We start from the raw sequence: 19,065 nt of genomic DNA, 5'->3' as shown, positions 1-19,065 counted from the left end.
TTTGCGCTGTTGGACTTTGGGCTTTTGCCTCCCCTGCCTGTTTGTGCTGCAGCCCTGAGATGCTGTGAGCTGCTGTTTATCTACCTTGAAAGAGAGAACTTTGGAAACAGCCTGTGCTACACATGTTCTAAATGATGATTTAGACCCAGAGGACTTTGCACGAGAGAGACTGTGAGATAAAGAGAGACTTTGAATGAGACGAAGCCTGATAAGCTGTCATCGTGATCTCATCTCAGCCACATAAGGTGTCAGAAGATGATCCAGCTGTTTATGGACAGAGAGACATGCAGGAATCAAACTCAAGCCAAGTTTGCAACGTTCAAACCAACCGAGGCCAGCCACTGGAACTGCACAAGTGTAACTGAGCTGCCTGTCCAGTGTCCTCACAAAGGCCACACTGCAACTTTCCAGAGCGAACCGTTTCGCTGGCATCGAGACTTCTGAGGAAGGTGTAACGATCTTTCCTGTGCCTTTATGGGGTTGATGCTCTTAAATGCTAGGGACACATAGGAAGTGTTAGAGCTAGGTTAGGATCTCCCATTAATACAATTATGGTCAGGCCTCTTCTTTATCTTTTCCTTCTATGTTTTATGCGATAGGTTGTCTCTCTGCTGTTGATCAATGCTTGACATTGACTTAGCATTAATCTTAACTTTTCATCTGCTTGATCATCTTGCACTATTTCAGTGCACCTGATTAAGTCCAGATATCACACCTAATTCAGTTCCGTACTGGTTTTCATCCCCTGATTTTTATTGTTGCTTCATTTATGAGTTTGTTGTTCATTTAGTCATTTTACTCACTTTTTGTCCTTGCTGTATTCACTGTTTCATCATTTATCCATACTTATTCTTAAACTCATTCACTTAATGGGTGGTGCTTCGAGGTTTTTAAACTCTAATTTTTAATGTAAACTTATTGTTCTTGATAGCCGAAGTTAAGTCCCATTACTCCACTTGATCTTCATATCAACTGAGTCATAATTTTGCATTATGAGTTTAAGTTACGTATTTTGGTATTGACAGGTTATGTACCCCAGTCTTTTTGACATCATTACAATCATTACAACTCTAAGTAGCTGTCATTAAACCTCTTTCTAAGCTCTCGACACTGCCCCTTCAAGAAGAAAATGTTAGAGCAAAAAAAATTGGCCCATGGTTTAACCTGATTATTGAAACAAACATACATGAAAATTTGAAAGACATTGGCGTTCTGCAACTATGGGCCGATATCTAATCTCCATGCCAGGGAGCAAACTTTATTCATCACTAATTGAGGGAAAACAAAATAATCCCAGGTTTCTTTTCAAAATCCTTGAGAGAAATCATCACCTCTTGCCCTCAACTGACCTGACCCCAAAGACTGGTTCAGCTTATGGCAGCAAAGCCCCGAAATTCTCTGTGAGCTTTCTCTATACTTTTGGTTTCTGTAAGCCATCAACATGAACAGCCCCATCAACTAAACTCCTTAAGGGAAGTTTTACCTTTATAGACAACTTTTATTAGATACCAATGTGCGTCTTTTGTTGACAACAGTTTCAGTCAGGCTTTCAGGAAGCCCACTCCTCCTGTTCCGATATCTCAATCTCCCTTTGTTTCTAAAATCCTTAGAGTGGTTGCTCTATCAGCTCTGTAACTTTCTCCGGCAACGGTTTATTGAGGACTTTCAGTCAGAGCTTGTAAAAAAATCACTGCTTCAATAACTAGTAAAGTGTCGCGACTTATTTATTATAAGCCTTCTGACACAGGTCTGATCTCTGATCTGTTAATCCTATTGAATCTCAGTGCCAATTTTGACACCATTGACCATCTCAAATCTTTCTGAACTTGGAAAAAACCTCAATTGGCCCTTAAAGGAACGTCATTAGCCTGGTTTAAGTCATACTTATCAGAATCGTTCCCAATTTGTTCCACATTCAATGATCAACCCTCCGCACATACAAGGTCAAGGTACTGCTTTGGGAGTGCCACAAGGTTCGAGTGCTTGGACCAATCCTTTTCACTTTATATATGCTTCCTCTAGGTAACATAATTAGAAAACATTCTTAAATTTCCATTGTTATGCTGATGATACGCAATTATATCTATCTATGAAACCAGATGAAACTGATCAGCTATCTAGACTTCAAACATGTCTTAGGATGTAAAAGCCTGGATGAGCCATAATTTCCTGATGTTGAATTCAGACAAAACTGAAGTTATTGTTCTTAGCAGCCCAAAACACCTCAAGCTCCTTTTCCAACAATTTAATTTCTCTAGATGGCATTACCTTGGCCTCTAGCACAACTGTAAGGAACCTCGGAGTTTTATTTTGACCAGGATTTATCCTTTTGCCTCCCTTATAAAACAAACTTCAAGGGGCGGCTTTCTTTTCACTTGTGTAACATCTTAAAAATTAGACATATCCTATCCCAAACAGATGCTGAAAAATTAGTACATGCATTTGTCACCTCTAGGCTGGATTACTGTAATTCCTATTATTTGGTTGCCCAAACAAATCTCTTTAAAGTCTCCAACTGGTGCAGAAACGCTGCTGCTCGTGTTTTAGCACGGGGAAGCAAGAAAGGGATCATATTTCTCCTGTTTTAGCTTTCTCTGCACTGGCTCCTGTGAAATCCAGGATTGAATTTAAATCCTCCTCCTTACTTACAAAGCTCTAAATGGTCCAGGCTCCATCCTGTCTGTCACAGCTCATAGTTCCTTACCAACCCTCAAGATCACTGCACTCTGAAGCGCAGGGTTACTTGTGGTTCCCAAAGTTTCAAAAGCAGGTTAGGGAACCAGAGCCTTCAGCTACCATGCTCCTCTCCTATGGAACCATCTTCCATTTTGGTCAGGAGGCAGACACCGTTTCAACTTTTAAGGGTGAGACTTAAGACCTTCCTCTTTGATAAAGCTTATAATTAGGCTGGCTCAGGCTGCCTGGACCAGCCCATAGTTGAAACTGGCATAGAGTTTTAACCTGCCGGGGACCTTCTCTGAATCGCTGAGCTCCTTTCCTTCTCTCAATGCTGCCATCAGAAATCCTTGCATGTCTGTTTACTGCATTGCCATGTGAGAGAGAAAGCAAGCTTAGCTCTGTGATAGCCATGGGTACTCTCACTACCTGGGGCTCTCGCTGAAAATTACAGAGCCTGGGTCTGTTGAACTGCACTTGGCTAATCCTGTTGCCTCTCGGGAGCGTTCCTGCTCCCTTGTTTCCCTAGTTTCCCCTGGATCCTGGCCGTAACCTTGACTGTGCCTGACCATGGTGATAGCTGGATGGCCCGTGGGTTGTTGTTTTGGCTGTGTGCTGTACTGATTCTGTGCCCCCGCCGCCCTGATCGTGGTCTGGTCCTGGTTGCGCCAATGCTGTGATCTTGCCTTTGGACAACTCCCTTTCACATATGCATGAGACTGTTATCATCTCTATCAACATCATCATAGAGAGCAATTACTAATTTCACACCTACCATTATTGTAATATGACATGCATCTGTTTCTATTATTCTGTGCGGTTATTGGTTTGTTGGTTGGTTGTCCCACTGTGTGGAGCATTAGGGCTCTCTCTGAACTGGTTTAAGCCGTCATCTTGAGTTTTCTTACTGCCCTTGGCATCAAGTGTAACCCAATGGTGTGTGGCTGGATCAAGTTAAGTTGTGAGTCCTGTGTTTTTCTCTCTGGTGACCGAATGGGATTGGAATGCTATTATTATAATATGAATTATAATAATTATTATATATTATCTAATTATCTTGTTGAAGTTGAGAAACTGAAAACAAGAAATGCAAAAAAATTTTTTTTTTAATTTATTTTGCCTATGGTATGCCCTAGATTGTGTCAGCTTAAATGCTGATTTGGGTCATAGTGCAGCTGTGTGCTATAGTGCCCTGTTCGAATCTGGTCGTCCCAGGTTATGTTTTTCCTGTGGTCTGCCCTAGGTTTTTGTGAGGCTTGTTGGCAAGCCCGACAGCTGCTTGTTCCAGCTCTTGCTACCCCACCCTGATTGTGCAAGTCTGACTGCGTGTTTCAGCAGATTTTTGCTCCCTCACCCCTCTGCGCTGACCTGTTTGTGTAGCCAACAAGCCGTCAGCAACTGTAGTCAAAGCAGTAAGCGGTTAATTAATAATTTTAATTAATTGCTAATTAATTAATAAATCCCCAATTTGTACTGCTACAGAATCTGCAGTTCTGAGTTTGAAAGAGAGACTGAATAAGTAAGAGGTATATACAGAAAAGTAACCGCCGTTAAGTTTTCACAGGCCTCCATACTGCTTTCCACTGATTACGTGTTCTCTGGCCAATCTGCGCAGTCAAACGGACACACCAAAACACATACATAAAGGCATACTTGGCAATGGCAATGGGAATGCAGTCTATAGCCTATTTTTAGCAGGTTTACCCTTGTTTGAAAACCCTAAGTGCACATGCTAATTTAGGTGGAAAATCAGCAGTGGCACTTCCAGCATGTGTTGCCCTAGGCAAAATTCATATAGCAACTCAGTAGTGTGTTTAGCCCCCTTGTACCTGTGCGCACTCCTGAAAATGTCTGGTCATGTTCCTGACGAGTCGGTGGAGGGTGTTCTGGGAGATCTCTTTCCAGACCTGGATCAGAGCATCATGTCCTGAACAGTCTATGGTGGTACTTGGTGGTGTTGGATGCACAGATCCATAACGTCCAAAAGGTACTCAACTGGATTTAGGTCAAGGGAACTAAAGGGCCTATCAGTGGCATCAATGCTTTCATCATCCTGCCTTCATATTCTGGCCACATGAGGACGGGCACTGTCCTGTATCACAAGGAGCCCTGGGCCTCCTGCACCAATGTAAGGTCTGACAGTCGCTCTGAAGATTGCATCCTGCTAGCGAACAGCAGTCAGGACCAGGACCATGTAGGTCTTTATGACCCTCCAAGGATATGCCCTCCAGACTATCACTGACCCACTGCCAAAGCAGTCATGCTGGATGATTTTGCAGGCTGCTTTACATTCAACACGGTGTCTTCAGACTCATTCACACATGTCTCGTGTGCTCAGTGTGAGCTTGCTCTCATGCCAGTGGCAGACCTGCCAATTTTGGTGTTTACGGGCTAATGCCAATTGAGCTGCACAAATCCGGGCTGTGAGCACGGTTCCCACGAGAGGATGTGGGGCCCTCCTGCCACCCTGGTAAAGTCTGTTTCTGACAGTTTGGTCAGAAACATGCACACCAGGAGCCTGCTGGAGGTCAGTTTGTAGGGCTTGGCAGTGCTCCTCCTGTTCCTCCTCACACAGAGGAGCAGATAGCAGTACTGCTGTTTGGTTGATACTCTTCTACGACTCTGTCCAGCTCTCCTTGCGTAATGGCCTGTCTCCTGGCATCTCAAGGTACAAGGTAAATTTATTTGTCATTTTTTAAAAACAAAGTTTAAGAAAAAAAAATTAAATTAAAAATTAGTCCCTAAATCCTGCTACATCTTTTGGCATCAAAGGAGGAGTTTGAGTCTCACAGCCTGGGTCTGGTGGTTAAGCAGCGGATACTTCTGTATCTTTTCCCATATGGCAGCAGGGTGAACACACGTGGCTGGGGTTGCTGCTGTCTTTCAGTATCCTTTGGGCTCTGTGCAAACACTTCACTTCATCGAGGTCACTAATGCTCTGATGGGAACCAGTGATGTTCTAGGCAGTTTTAATCACCTGTTGTAGAGCCTTCCTGTCCTGGGCCATGCATGTACCATGTCAGTTCGTGATGTTTCCAGTCAGCATGCTTTCTATTTCTCCTATGTAGAAAGTTAACTAGGACCTTGCTCTGGAATTTAGCCTTCCTAAGTTTCTTGTACCCGCGATCTTGTTCTTTCGGTCACTACCCAAAGCTCGTGACCATAGGTGAGGGCAGGAACAAAGATTGACCAGTAAATCGAGAGCTTTGCCTTTCGGCTCAGCTCCCTCTTCACCGCAACAGATCAGTGCAGAGTCAGACACTGCACCGATCCGCCTGTCAGTCTCTCGCTCCATCCTTCCCTCACTCGTGAACAAGACTCCGAGGTACTTAAACTCCTCCACTTGTGGCAGGATCTCATCCCCAATCTGGAGAGGGCACTCCACCCTTTTCCAGCAGAGAACCATGGTCTCGAGTTTGGAGGTGCTGACTCTCATCATGGCTGCTTCACACTCGGCTGCAAACCGATCCAGTGAGAGCTGGAAGTCACGGCCTGATGAAGCCAACAGGACCACATCATCTGCAAAAAGCAGGGACCCAATCCTGAGGTCACCAAACTGGACCCCCTCAACACTCTGGCTGCGCCTAGAAATTCTGTCCATAAAAGTTATGAACAGAGTGTGTGACAAAGGGCAGCCCTGGCGGAGTCCAACCTTCACTGGAAACGAGTCCGACTATGAGGCCGGCAATGCTGACCAAGCTCTGGCACCGCTCGTACAGGGAACGGACGACCCGTATCAGGGGATCCAATGCCCCATATTCCTGAAGAACCCCCCACAGGACTCCTTGGGGGACACAGTCGAATGCCTTCTTCAAGTCCACAAAGCACATGTGGACTGGTTGGGCAAACTCCCATGCAAAGGATCCCAGCTGGTCCACAGTTCCACGACCAGGGCAAAAACCACATTGCTCCTCCTGAATCCGGGGTTCGACTGTCCGGCGGACCCTCCTCTCTAGTATCCCTGAATAGACCTTACTAGGGAGGCTGAGGAATGTGATCCCCCTATAGTTGGAACACAGCCTCTGGTCCCCCTTCTTAAAAAGAGGGACCACAACCCCGGTCTGCCAGTCCAGAGGCACTGCTGTCCATGCAATGTTGCAAAGTCATGTCAACCACGACAGCCCCACAACATCCAGGGCCCTACAGAACTCCGGGCGGACGTCATCCACCCCCCCAGGGCCCTGCCTCCGAGGAGCTTTTTGACCACCTCAGCAACTCAGCCCCAGAAATGGAAGAGCCCACCCCCGAGTCCCCAGGCCCTGCTTCCTTACCGGAAGGCGTGTTGGTGGGATTGAGGAGGTCTTCGAAGTATTCCTTCCACCGATCCACAACATCCCGAGTCGAGGTGAGCAGCGCCCCATCCCCACCATACACAGTGTTGACAGAGCACCGCTTCCCCCTCTTGAGATGCTGGATGGTAGACCAGAACCTCCTCGAAGCTGTCCTTAAGTTGTTCTCCATGGCCTCACTGAACTCCTCCCACGACAGGGTTTTCACCTCAGCAACCTCCGTAGCTGCACTCCGCTTTGCCTGCCAGTACCTGTCTGCTGCCTCTGGAGCCCCACAGGCCAAGAAGGCCTGATAGGACTCCTTCTTCAGCTTGACAGCATTCCTCACCGCAGGTGTCCACCAACGGGTTCGGGTGCTGCCGCCCTGACAGGCACCGACTACCTCACGGCCACAGCACCAGTCGGCCGCCTCAGCAATGGAGGCACAGAACATGGCCCACTCGGACTCAATGTCCCCCGCCTCCCTTGGGACATGGTTGAAGCTCTCCAGGAGGTGGGAGTTGAAGCTCCTTCTGATGGTAGACTCTGCCAGACGTTCCCAGCAGACCCTGACAATGTGTTTGCGCATATGGACACCCTTATGCTTGAACATAGTGTATGTTATGGACATCTGCAAGGAGCACAGAAGTCCAACAACAAAACACCACTCGGGTTCAGATCGAGGGGGCCATTCCTCCCAAACACGCCCCTCCAGGTCTCACTGTTGTTGCCAACGTGAGCGTTGAAGTCCCCCAGCAGAACGAGGGAGTCCCCAGAATGAGCACTCTCCAGCACCCCGTCAAAGGACTTCAAAAAGGGTGGATACTCTGAACTGCTGTTTGGACCGTAGGCACAAACAACAGTCAGGATCTGTCCCCCCACCCGAAGGCAGAGGGAGACTACCCTCTCGTATACCAGGGTAAACTCCAACATACAGGCATCGAGCTGGGGGGCAATAAGTATTGCCACCCCTGCCCGGCACCTCTCACCGGTGGCAACTCCAGAGTGGAAGAGAGTCCAGCCCCTTCCAAGAAGACTGGTTCCGGAGCCCATGCTATGCGTCGAGGTAAGGCTGACTATATCTAGTTGGAACTTCTCAACCTTGCGCACCAGCTCAGGCTCCTTTTCCACCAGAATGGTAACATTCCACGTCCCCAGAGCTAGCTTCTGCAGCCGATGATCAGACTGCCAAGGTCCCCACCTTCAGCTGCCGCCCAACTCACACGGCACCCGACCCCTTTGGCCCCTCCTACAGTTGATGAGCCCACGGGAAGGAGGTCCCACGTCGCCAACTCGGGCTGTGCCCGGCCGGGCCCCATGGGTAAAGACCCGGCCACCAGGCGCCCGCCATCAAGCCCCATCCCCAGGCCTGGCTCCAGGGGGGCCCCGGTGACCCGCGTCCAGGCGAGGGAAACTTTGAACCATTTGTCTTTTTCATCAAAAGGAGTCCAGTGAGCTACACTTTGTCTGGTCCCTCCACTAGGACCTGTTTGCCATGGGTGACCCTCCCAGGGGAAGCCCCCGACAACTGAACTCCTAGGATCACTGTGACACGCAAACCCCTCCACCACGATAAGCTTTTAGGTCAGGGAGGGGTCATATCAATGAAATCAGTGTTTTGATCACTGTATTTTAATGGCTTTGTGGCTGATAGTTGGGTGAAAAAAAGGTCGTCTGATGTCCACTTACTTATGCACAATTTTGGTCCCCCGACTCTACTGTACTCTCCACCTTTACTCGCCTTTGGTATTGGGTACTTTTCTTTGTTTTCCATTAGAAGATAGTACCAGCTCAGTGTAGCTGGTGGTCATTTTGGGAGAGAAAAAAATGATATAAAACTGCGGCTGCTACAATGGCTTAGCTTTTTGCCCTGGTCAGGGTATTCCGTGCCAGCCACGCATTGATGACGCAGTGACGTTTCTCTCTGACCAATCAATGGTCTGCAGTGTGTCCACATCATGTTTTAGTACGTCTTAGTACCCGGTTGGCTATTTTTGGATACCCAGGAGAGCAGGTGCTAAAAAGGTGGTACCAGATACCAGGTACTTTTTCCTAATGGAAAACCAAAAAACAGCAAGTAGAGCAGATTGTCATTTTACTATGACCATACCATGGTACACCTGTGAAATAATAATGCTGTTTAAACAGCATCTTGATATACCACACCTGCCGGGTGGTTAGATTTTCTTGCAAAGGTGCTCACACTAACACAAACACACACATTTTTTTAACAAAATCTAAGAGAACTAAGCCTTTTGTAAGCAGAGAAAAAGCAGCCTACTACAAATTTAATTTTAACTCATAAAAAATAAGAGCAAAAACAAAAGTATTACTGGTGTCACTTATATTTTTGTTCAGCCTTTTTACTATACGTTGTGCAAGATTAGAATAATAATATCAAACTTTTTGATATGATTACCATATGATGTATTATTTGATGAAAGGCCAGCACACAATTTTACATTCATCACTACAACATGCATTAAATACAGCTTATCTTAAGTTAGTGAGAACATCTATTTTCATTCTTAAAGAGAAGGTTTGACATTAAGGAACACTTATTAACTCTCTCTTTGAGATTAAGAAGAGAGGTTTAATACCACACTTTCATGATTGTTGTATCAAAAAAGAAATATATATGAAAATATATATGAAATATATAAAAAATATATATGAAAGATATGCCCCCTTTAAGTAAACTTGAGTCATTTTTATTTATCTTTTATCACTGTATTGCCAGTCAGGAAATTAGTGATAATAGTGTTGCGTATATTAAAGTGGGTCATTTTGTGGCTTTCACATCATCTGCAGTGACCCACATTGTGGTTATTTGAATTCACATTTGCATATCTGACAAGTCAATAAAAAACTGTGAACAGGGTTGGCCCTCCTGATTATGATGTTTAATGGGAGTTCCCATTTCTTGTCATCATCTTTCTCTCTTTATCATATCATAATGAGTAGCACTTTCTATTTGATCATAGTGTCCTGTGACGAACCACTGTGTGTTGATCTTTTGGTGTAAATCCTTGTTCTATCTGTACTATGCATGATGATGTATACTGTGTGATAAATCATGTCATTGTTTAATTGTCCTGTTTGAAGGACAAACAGTAACCAGGTCAAGATAATGCACTGCGTCGTCTCATGCTGGAGAGAGCAGGGGTCCGTTTGCAAATGCTTGAATTTAACTATCAGAAAGACGACTGTTGGCTCAGTGTTGTACTTAACAACAAATTTCCAGAACAGATGTTAAGGGGAGGCATCTTTGGAACAACGTCAAGGACCTCAGCAGACAGCATATGCTGTGTAAGCAGGGGATTTATGATGAAATTATGACATGTTTGAATGTTGGTGTCTTTTTCTTGGTCTCATCTACCATAACTCACCAATATCCATTTTATTTTCATATATCTTTTAATTTATTGATTCAGCCCTGAAGACATCTGACTTGGTTAAACTAAGGCTGTCGTCGAAAAGTTCAAATAACTTCCTTTCCTAACTACTTATCCTTGACCTCCAGAGAAAATGCTGTGATAAAACTACAATGTTCACATGATAGACTACAAAAAGCACATCCTAACTTAATTATTTTATCTGTGTTTCCTATAAACAACTTTATTTGCTGCCTTCTTCAAGCCCTTTGTAATGTGGATCCTAAAAGTGCGCCATAAACTCTGGGTATTAATATTATGATCATGACTAAAATTATATTTATTATTAATATTATTATTGTTATCGTTATTATCATAATCAGGCCTACTTTGCTCTGTGTGTACGCCATGTTGTTTAATGTACGTTATAAAGGCTAAATGAGGAAAACCCAGGGAAAAATATTATATCATTACCAAAGTGAGAATTAAAATAAAGAAGAATATGTACAGTAGATCCACTACTGTACATATGATCATTCTTACGTTTCAAACATGATGAATTGAAAACATAACTTGTCTTAAAACAACCCCCCTTGTTCTAGTTAATGTGCTGATTCTGATCTTATAGGCTACAGATGTTTATTGTCACTATATTTTTGCTAGAAGCTCTATTAGAGAGAATAGTCAATAAACATTAAATACACATAAAACGTGACTAAAAAAATAACAAAATGAGAATATAAGAAACAATAACAAATATGTTTTTTTTTAAGCATATAGCCTAAATGCAGGGCAAATATATGATTATAAGTCTGTGTATATAAAAGCTTAAGAAGCAGCACACAGCTCCGTAAACAGCTCCATGTTGACATGATCGTGTTTTAAAGTTGTTTTGGCTCATACAGACTGTGGATGTGTAATGTAATGAAACAGCTGATTCCCCAAATAGTGGCCGATGTTACGCATCACTTTAAAAGTTGTCGCCGCAAAGAATTGTGGGATGTAATTCTCTCTCCTCCTTTGATAAAGGATGCGTCAGTGTATCCTATGCTAAAGGAGATTATAAAGGAAGCATTGATGCACCTTTCCTTAATATTCGAACAGTTCTTATTATGGCAGCCGCTCAGCTACTTCCGGTTCATCTTACTCAGTTAGGAACCTTCCTGAACAAAAAAGAGATATTCGACCACAGCCTAAATATGGTAGCTGGTGCTTAAAGCGATAGTTCCGATTTTTTTAAGTGGGGTCATATGGGGAACTTATGCAAAGTTGGTGTGTTACATACAGTAGATGTCAGTTGGCATGCCTTCACTTGACAGTAGCAGCAGGAGTTTGACACAAAAGCTAAGCAATGTGCTGCAGTGAAAAAAAAAATAGCACCTAAAAAAGTCCCACTTAAAAACATCTGTAACAGTTCAAGTGTACGCTATATTGAGTTTTTCATCACTTTACCTTTCCATTTGACAGCCCGTTCCAGTGGAAAAGCTGTTAACACCTTTATGTATGCTCTCATCAAAGCCATCACACTTCACAGATAAAAACTGTCATTTTGGCTCACTGAGCACAGGAGTTGGTCTGAAGCAGCCTTGATCAGTTAGTTAGCTTGTGTATGTGACTTTTATGTCATACTAACCCTTTAACATGCTAACATCACACAATAACACAAAAAATCTAACTGAGGCAGTGGTAGACCAGCAGCTCCTGTGTTCAGTGATAATAAATCATTGTTTTTCTTTCTGGAGTCTGGCTTTGAAGAGAGCAATACAACAGCTTAAGTCCCCTCAGAAATTGCTGTCTGATGGAATGGTAATGCGGTAAAAATACTGTATATAGCATACACTTAAACTGATAATGATTTGTTTTAGGTGGGCCTTTTTTAGGTGCCAAAATATATTTTGTTGCTGTCCCCTCCACAACAGGAGATTGCTTAGCTTCCATGCCAACACACACGCTGCTTCTTCAAATCGGGGGCATGCCCACTGATGTAATACACTGACTATGTATAAGTACCTCATACAAATCCACTTTGAAAGATCCAAACTACTTTGATTGTGTGTATGTAAATGCTCATATTGCACAGTTTAAGTATTGTTTAAGAAAGACTAGGACCATTTTACAGAAGCACTTTTATATACCTTATTAAATATCTTTGTGGTTTGGGCATCTATTGTGGTGGGGAGACAGTTGTCAACATTTGATGTAGGATCTAATTTTTAATTTTGAATGTTCTAAACGACACTGCAGCGTTTCATTGTCATACAAAAACTAATAGCAAAGTCCTGTCAAATTTTGATCTTTTGCCATTTTCTGTTGTCACTGTAACATTTGTCAGCCCCTTGTATATGTTTCAAGCTCAGAAAACACAATGGCATGTTTTACTGGCTTCATCAACCTACCAGTGCTTTCTGTAACCTTTCACTACCACTGTGTCATCTCAAACCACCTGTTCTGGTTGCTCTATCATGAGATTTTGTTTTTGTGTGGAAAGTGAAAGCATAGCAAGTTATGAAGTTACAGAAGTTATGCAAAATTGGCTGGCAATTACTCTGTGATGCGTAGTCTTGCTCATGTCAAGCAGCTCCAGGATGCAGGGTTGGTTCATTTCATTGGTGTTAGCCAGGCGCTCCTCTGTAGACTGTAACATCTCCTGGGTGTAAACAGATGGAGTCACCTGCAAACACACAGCAGCTCAGGCTATTAAGCTAACTGATTTCTGTCTCCAAATTCAGCAGTGATGAGGCACCACCTCAAACAAGACTCTATGCACTGATAAAGAAAATAGGAAAAAGATTATGAGCACAAGAGCTGTCACATTGAAGCTGTCAGCTAAGACACATATGCACAGATGCCTACATTAAAACAATCCATGAACTGATTTCATGTGTTCAAAGAGTGTTCCCTTCAGTGAGGACTACCTGCAGTCTGATCCAAACCAACCTGCCTGAGTAGAAGCCTGAACATGGCCTGTCCAAGATCATCCCCAAAAAAGCCTGAACCCCCCAAACAGCACTAGTTGGCCTTAAAAGCTCAGGACACTCCAGCTGCGTGGCAACCCAAGCCGCGTGCGTCTCCAGCAGAAAATGGACCAGCTCAGCGGATCACCAACACCAACAATCACACTGTATTGGCCCGCCAGAAAGCTCTATGCCCTGGTCGTGTGGAAGGGCACAGAGTGCGGCACAGAGCGCGGCTGCTCCCCCTCCTCCTCACTCTGAATCCTTCACATTGAACCTTTAATGCATTCATTATTGCTGTAATTTAATTACATTAAATTACATTGTTGTAATGTAATTACATGAAATTACCTACTCAAGGTAACGTTACAGACACAAGGAGCCAAGGAGAGAGCAGAGCCCTCAGACTGCTGAGCTGAGCTCACTGCAATGAAACACTTAAGTGAGATATTGATTTTTGTTCCCTATAAAGCCAAGGTAATCAGGACAATCTCCCATTTGAAGAAGCTTCTTTAAAATAATGCTAAACTGGGACCCTTTTAGTTAACGAGAAAAACCTGCTCTCAAGGTCTAATTCATGTAAGCTGGATACTTGTAACTCTTTGTGAAATTACGAGCTGTTGTGACATGATATCCTCACCTTTCTTGGCGGAGGCACATTACTCTTTAACCACTTGATTCCTGGGGGAATGGCTGTCATGTTCACTGACTGATGCACATTTACCTGCAAGAAAAGAAATAGCAGAGAAGAGATGAGAAGATGTGTCATTCAGTAATGGATATGGCAAATCAGGTGCCCATTTTATACTAAACACCTAAGTATAATGTCCAACAAGGTGTGCATTATCAGTTTTTAATGGCCAACGTTGAGGTGGTTCCTCCCCACCCCCTGGTCTAAGGAGACTACTTTTGTTGTGAGGAGTGCAGTCAGCACCCCCGAATAGGCAGAGACGAACCTGCTGCAGTAACTCAAATCCAGCCATATTAATTTTTAAAAATATAGTGCTGATGGTCTCAGAAATAATGGTGGCACGTGAAAGGTGGGGTTGAGGCGTGGAAAAGTACCAAGAGCCCTGCTGGCAGCCTGACACCATTAGAATCGAAGCCAAAAGATGAGAGCATAAGAAAGGTTTCTTGGGAAGGAGGAGAGACCCAGAAGCCCCCTAAAGAGTATAAAAGTGACTGTATTGAAAGTATTATTTAGTCTAATCCTGGGATTGACTTGACTTTTTTGTTGTTCTGTCAAAGACTGCATCTGACTTTGCTCATCTCCAGTGTTCATTGATTGAGACATCTGCACCAACCTGAAGAAAGCTTGTAAGAACTAGATAAATTAGATTCAAGTCAAAGTAAATTATAGAGAGATCATCAGAGGTGTCAACTTTACCACAACATTTCTTGGCAAGACAGCCAGGGGGGTGGCGTGAAGTTGCCGAAGTGGACCTGGAGCTGCATCTCAGAAAAAAAAAACATTGATCACCTGAAATAAGGTTAGCAGAATTTCTTTGCTAATTAGGAACATCTGAGTGCAGTGACAGTACCAATCACATATCACTCTCCAAAGAACTTAAAAAAATTGCATAGAATGACTTTAACTTTAAATGATATAATTTTACAAAAGAGCCTAGTCAAAAAACAGTGCAAGTTAACCACACTGGCCATTGTGGATTGTTTTGTGCCAGATTGGGGTAGGAGTGATCATATGGTATTGTTTGAGATACAATCAGGTTGTGTGAAGTGATAAGGGTAGAAAAAAGGTAAAGAAAGAAAGAAAAAACAGTAAGTCCATGGTATATTGTGATTAGTAGCTAATGTGAGTCTGTGTTTGTCTATAGTGTGTGTTTGTAAGCGTAAGCGCTAAAGAGAGTGAAAATAAACCAGTTGAAGCTGGAAGACATAAAGTATACTGCCAAGACAGACTGTCAGATCTGACATGTACAAGTTCTAAACAGCAACAAAACCACACAGAGCCGTGGGTCTGTCATCGCTTCCTGCTGCTTCAGCCCTCCCCTCAACAAAAGCAAGGTCTCTACCTTGTACCAACATGTTTACTTTCACAGATTCTCTGTATCATAGCAACCAGACACAACCAAAGCATCTCAGCTGAAGAAACGTTGCGCCTCCAAAGTGCTCTCAAACGCTCCCAGCTGGACATTTCCTGAGGGAGGCCTGGCATTTTCACCCGGGAAAAAACACTTTGGTGGACACAACGCCTTACAGAGACAGGCGCTGAAACTGAGCGTCTCAGAAAGAGGGTGAATCCAGCTGTATTCAAACATACAATGAAAGATAATGTTTTGTTTTTTTGTTTTTGTTTGTTTTTTTTACATTAAATCAAGTAAACATGTTCTACTAGAAACCCAAAATCCAAGTGTGAACCTGAAAATGAGCATATTGGAGCTTAAAGTAGAGAAGGGCAGTGTAGCACCTGCAGTGTGTGGTACAGTCTCCATCCTGTGCTGTTCAGAGGATGATGACTGAATGCACACATCCAGTGTTAGAATGAAATAGTGAACAGAGGTTTGGACTATGTTACTTGAAATAGATGCAGTTGTTACTAATTAATAGCTGTTACTATTATGTAGCCAGCACATTAATTTAGAATGATAAACAGATAGTTTCAGCTGATGTGCTTTTTGTTGCCTGCATGCCTGCCTGCTAATTAAGATGTCAACGTTCACCAGCTTTCCTCTTTGTTGTTCTTCACTAGGGGTATTTTTCCCACACAGCCTGACCACACAACACTGTCAGTTGAAATTAGTTTTTAAGAGACACCCTGCAGCCAGTCAGAAACAAGCATTCATCCATGTCAAGCAGTAATAAAAATGTTGCTCGTGACAGAAAAGACACCAAATGTGGTGTTTGTTTTGACTAAACCCAATCTGAACAATTTTTTTTTTGTTTTTGTTTTTTTTTTACACTGTTGAAGTGTGTACTGGTGTCACTGCAGCTTTTTACTCATCTACTCCTCCATATTTTTTATTATCAATTAATTTTGTTGACGCGTGTTCAGTGTATGAAGTTTGTTTTTTTATTTGTTGCACCTCACCTCAGCCTAAGGCAGATCACCGAAAAAGCAGTACTTGAAATGTCCCTTGTTTGTTTGTATTCATAACCTTAATAGAAAAAAAGGTTGCTTTTTGTTGACGTCCTGCTTTTTTTTACGCTAACGGTAACAAACGGTAACTAATGTCCGGCAAATTTCAGTTCTCCTCCTCAAAGACACTTATTGGCTTCTTTTGAAGGACATTTACTCTGAGCTTACTTTAACCTGGACAAATTATCTGCGAAGTTAATTAATTGTAAGTAGAACTATACATTAGTATATTTTTTGTAACATAAGCTTGGTCTGACCAGAAAATACATGACATTGAATCGTCGTCATCCCACCGTCTCGCTGTAACCGATCGTGACATCGGCTGTAAATGTTTCTACTCTGTCCTCTGTCACCTGACCGTTCCGTGAACTCACCACTTCAACCTGTTGTCTTGTGACACTGGCAACAAAGGAGAGAAATCCAACAAATATCCAAGAATCGGTATTAACCTACCACTCCGTACCTTGAATGAACAGCGGCTGTACAACTTTGTTTTGGCTTGTTGGCCTGGCAACACATTCAGCGACCTGTCAGTGATCTGTGTTTTGATTGGCTGACGGTTGCTTCATGGAGTTATCTCGTGAAACAAACGCTGTGCTCGAAACCTTTCACCCACTCACTGCTGTCTATGGCACTTTTCATTGCGCTAAACTAACTCCAAGCTTCCGTCACTTGCCTCCTTACCTCGCGTCTTAGTCCCGCAGTGGAACTGTGAAATGAGAAATCCTCGGTCCCACAGGTTCAGTCTATAGCGATGTCAGTAACATATGACGTGCTGCTCAGCTGATCAGCTGTAAGACAGGGAGAGAGCCTTTATTAAAGAACAATTTCAAAACCTTACAAGACAGAAAAACAGTCTTGTAGGTCAATTAAAGTCTCACATGCAGCTACACAAGAAGACTTTATTCACTTATGTGAATTTTTTACCAGCTAATTATTGGTTGCCTAGTAGGCCTATTATTAGTGAGGTGGATTTAAACACCATTTAAAATCCTTTAAAATCCAATTCATATAGGAATCAGACAGAGGCGGTCCTGGGTAGTTTTGCGCCCTGGGCGAACCCCGAAAAAGTCATCCATTAACATCGTATTATCTGAGCATAATGCCTCAAATTTTAATAGTTGCTGCTAGTTCAGCAAAGCTAAAAACCAAATACAGTCGTCTTCTGTGGCTAAGTAGCAGCATATTAGCAAGAGGATAATAAATAGCATATAAGCTACTGTTTCATTACGTACAATTAACATCACTCGACCTGCATACCTTTTATCTTTTGAGCGTTTCTCCTCTTCTTCTTTCCCTTTCTTTCTGAACTGGACATCTGATGGTTTCTTTGGTCTTTTGTCCATGATACACCCTTGACTCAATTTAACATCATCACCTTTTCCCTCCGTCAAACGCCCATGTAGTGATGTTCAGCATATTCCAACATGCTCTTATGTTGAAAGGACTGCAACAGGAAGTAGTTCTGAGCGGAAGCTCTGTATTGCGTATTGAGAGTTATGCAGACGCTTGACGGATTTAATGCGGTCAGACATTAAAGTGAGTTCCAGTAAAAACCCGACAGTTGTGGCAGTTTTTACATTTTCACATAGCGCAATAAATGTAAAAGTATCTATGTTAATTTTATGAATGAAATACAATTTATTTGGAAGCAGCTGGGATCATAACAGGTCAGTCTATCCCTCAACCCCCTCCTTGCTTTTCCTCTGAGAGTTAAACTCAACCTGCTCACAGCCTCTGCAGTTGTGAGTTGATCGCCCTCCTGTCTCCCTGCTGCCTTTTCTTCTGACGCACACAACCTGTAGACATGACTCTCAGCAGAAAGACAGCTACTTTTGATAAAACTGGGCTTGTAGCACATGTAGATGGAAAGAGGCCTCGTTTATGATTTGACAACGTATCACTAATGAGTTATTGATGCCGGAAGTCCGAATCTGTGAATATCTTTCCAACTTTACCGAACTGCCCCGCACCTGCTCCACTAACATGACGTGGAAATGAGCGGTAGAAAACTTGCGATTTTTATTTATTTATTTATTTATTTTGCGGGTGCTCGTGCGCCCCCAAATACATTGCGCCCTGGGCGGTCGCCCACATTGCCCATAGCAAAAACCGTCCCTGGAATCAGAGTTATAATTATTTAGGCCATTTATTTCCTTGCATTATTTATCTGCACAGTTATATACCACACAGCCTCTCTGTGTAAGAATGTGTGTTAGTGATGACCCGCAGTGGGGTGAGCTTATTAAAAAATATTGCAGGTTTTGGGCGGTGTAGTTGTTTCTTAAGTAGCAATGATGTGTAGATGATGAAGAAACCTCCGCTGACACCAACTTGGTTGCACAAGAATCAGTTTATTACAACAAAGTTCAGCATCCACCAGGCACCATGGTCTGTTTGGGAGAGGATTCAGGATCAATGTGAATCTCTCTGTCTTACAGCTCATGCAAGTCTCTTATATATGTGCAGGCATCAATACATTCGTCAGTAAAGCAACTCTTCACCTGCTGTGATCAATCACAAGACCCCACAAATATGTCCTTTTTTGAAAGGAGCCTCATTCCATGTTACTTTTAGCCTGGCGCCAGTATTCTGCACACTTGGCTTCCAGGCCTAACCATCCCTAGACCTCTGACCTCGAGGCCTCCTTGCCTGACCGAAATAAGAACCTTAAGAAACTGAGCATAATACACTTC

The 19,065-nt window shown here is 43.2% G+C and overlaps 1 protein-coding gene across 5 annotated transcripts in view; it reads right to left on the bottom strand.

Moving 5' to 3' along the window:
• LOC121954904 (axonemal central pair apparatus protein HYDIN) overlaps nt 1-16,852 on the bottom strand; it is a 148,891-nt gene extending 132,039 nt beyond the window's left edge. For 4 of the 5 annotated variants that reach the window (XM_088086604.1, XM_088086609.1, XM_088086608.1 and 1 more), the window contains exons 1-3: nt 16,744-16,852; nt 13,913-13,996; nt 12,864-12,989 (exon numbers count right to left, since the gene is read on the bottom strand). In XM_088086604.1, the coding sequence (XP_087942730.1) occupies nt 12,864-12,989; nt 13,913-13,972 (186 nt within the window). In that variant the 5' untranslated portion in view covers nt 13,973-13,996; nt 16,744-16,852. The remainder of the gene's footprint in view (nt 1-12,863; nt 12,990-13,912; nt 13,997-16,743) is intronic. The other variant, XM_088086605.1, reaches the window with a different exon arrangement.
• Between the last annotated feature and the right edge of the window lie 2,213 nt (nt 16,853-19,065).

Source organism: Plectropomus leopardus, chromosome 13 (assembly GCF_026936395.1).
Source record: "Plectropomus leopardus strain MGB_pleo_1.0 chromosome 13, ASM2693639v1, whole genome shotgun sequence".
NCBI lineage: Eukaryota > Metazoa > Chordata > Actinopteri > Perciformes > Serranidae > Plectropomus > Plectropomus leopardus.
This window is presented reverse-complemented; position numbering and strand designations above follow the sequence as displayed.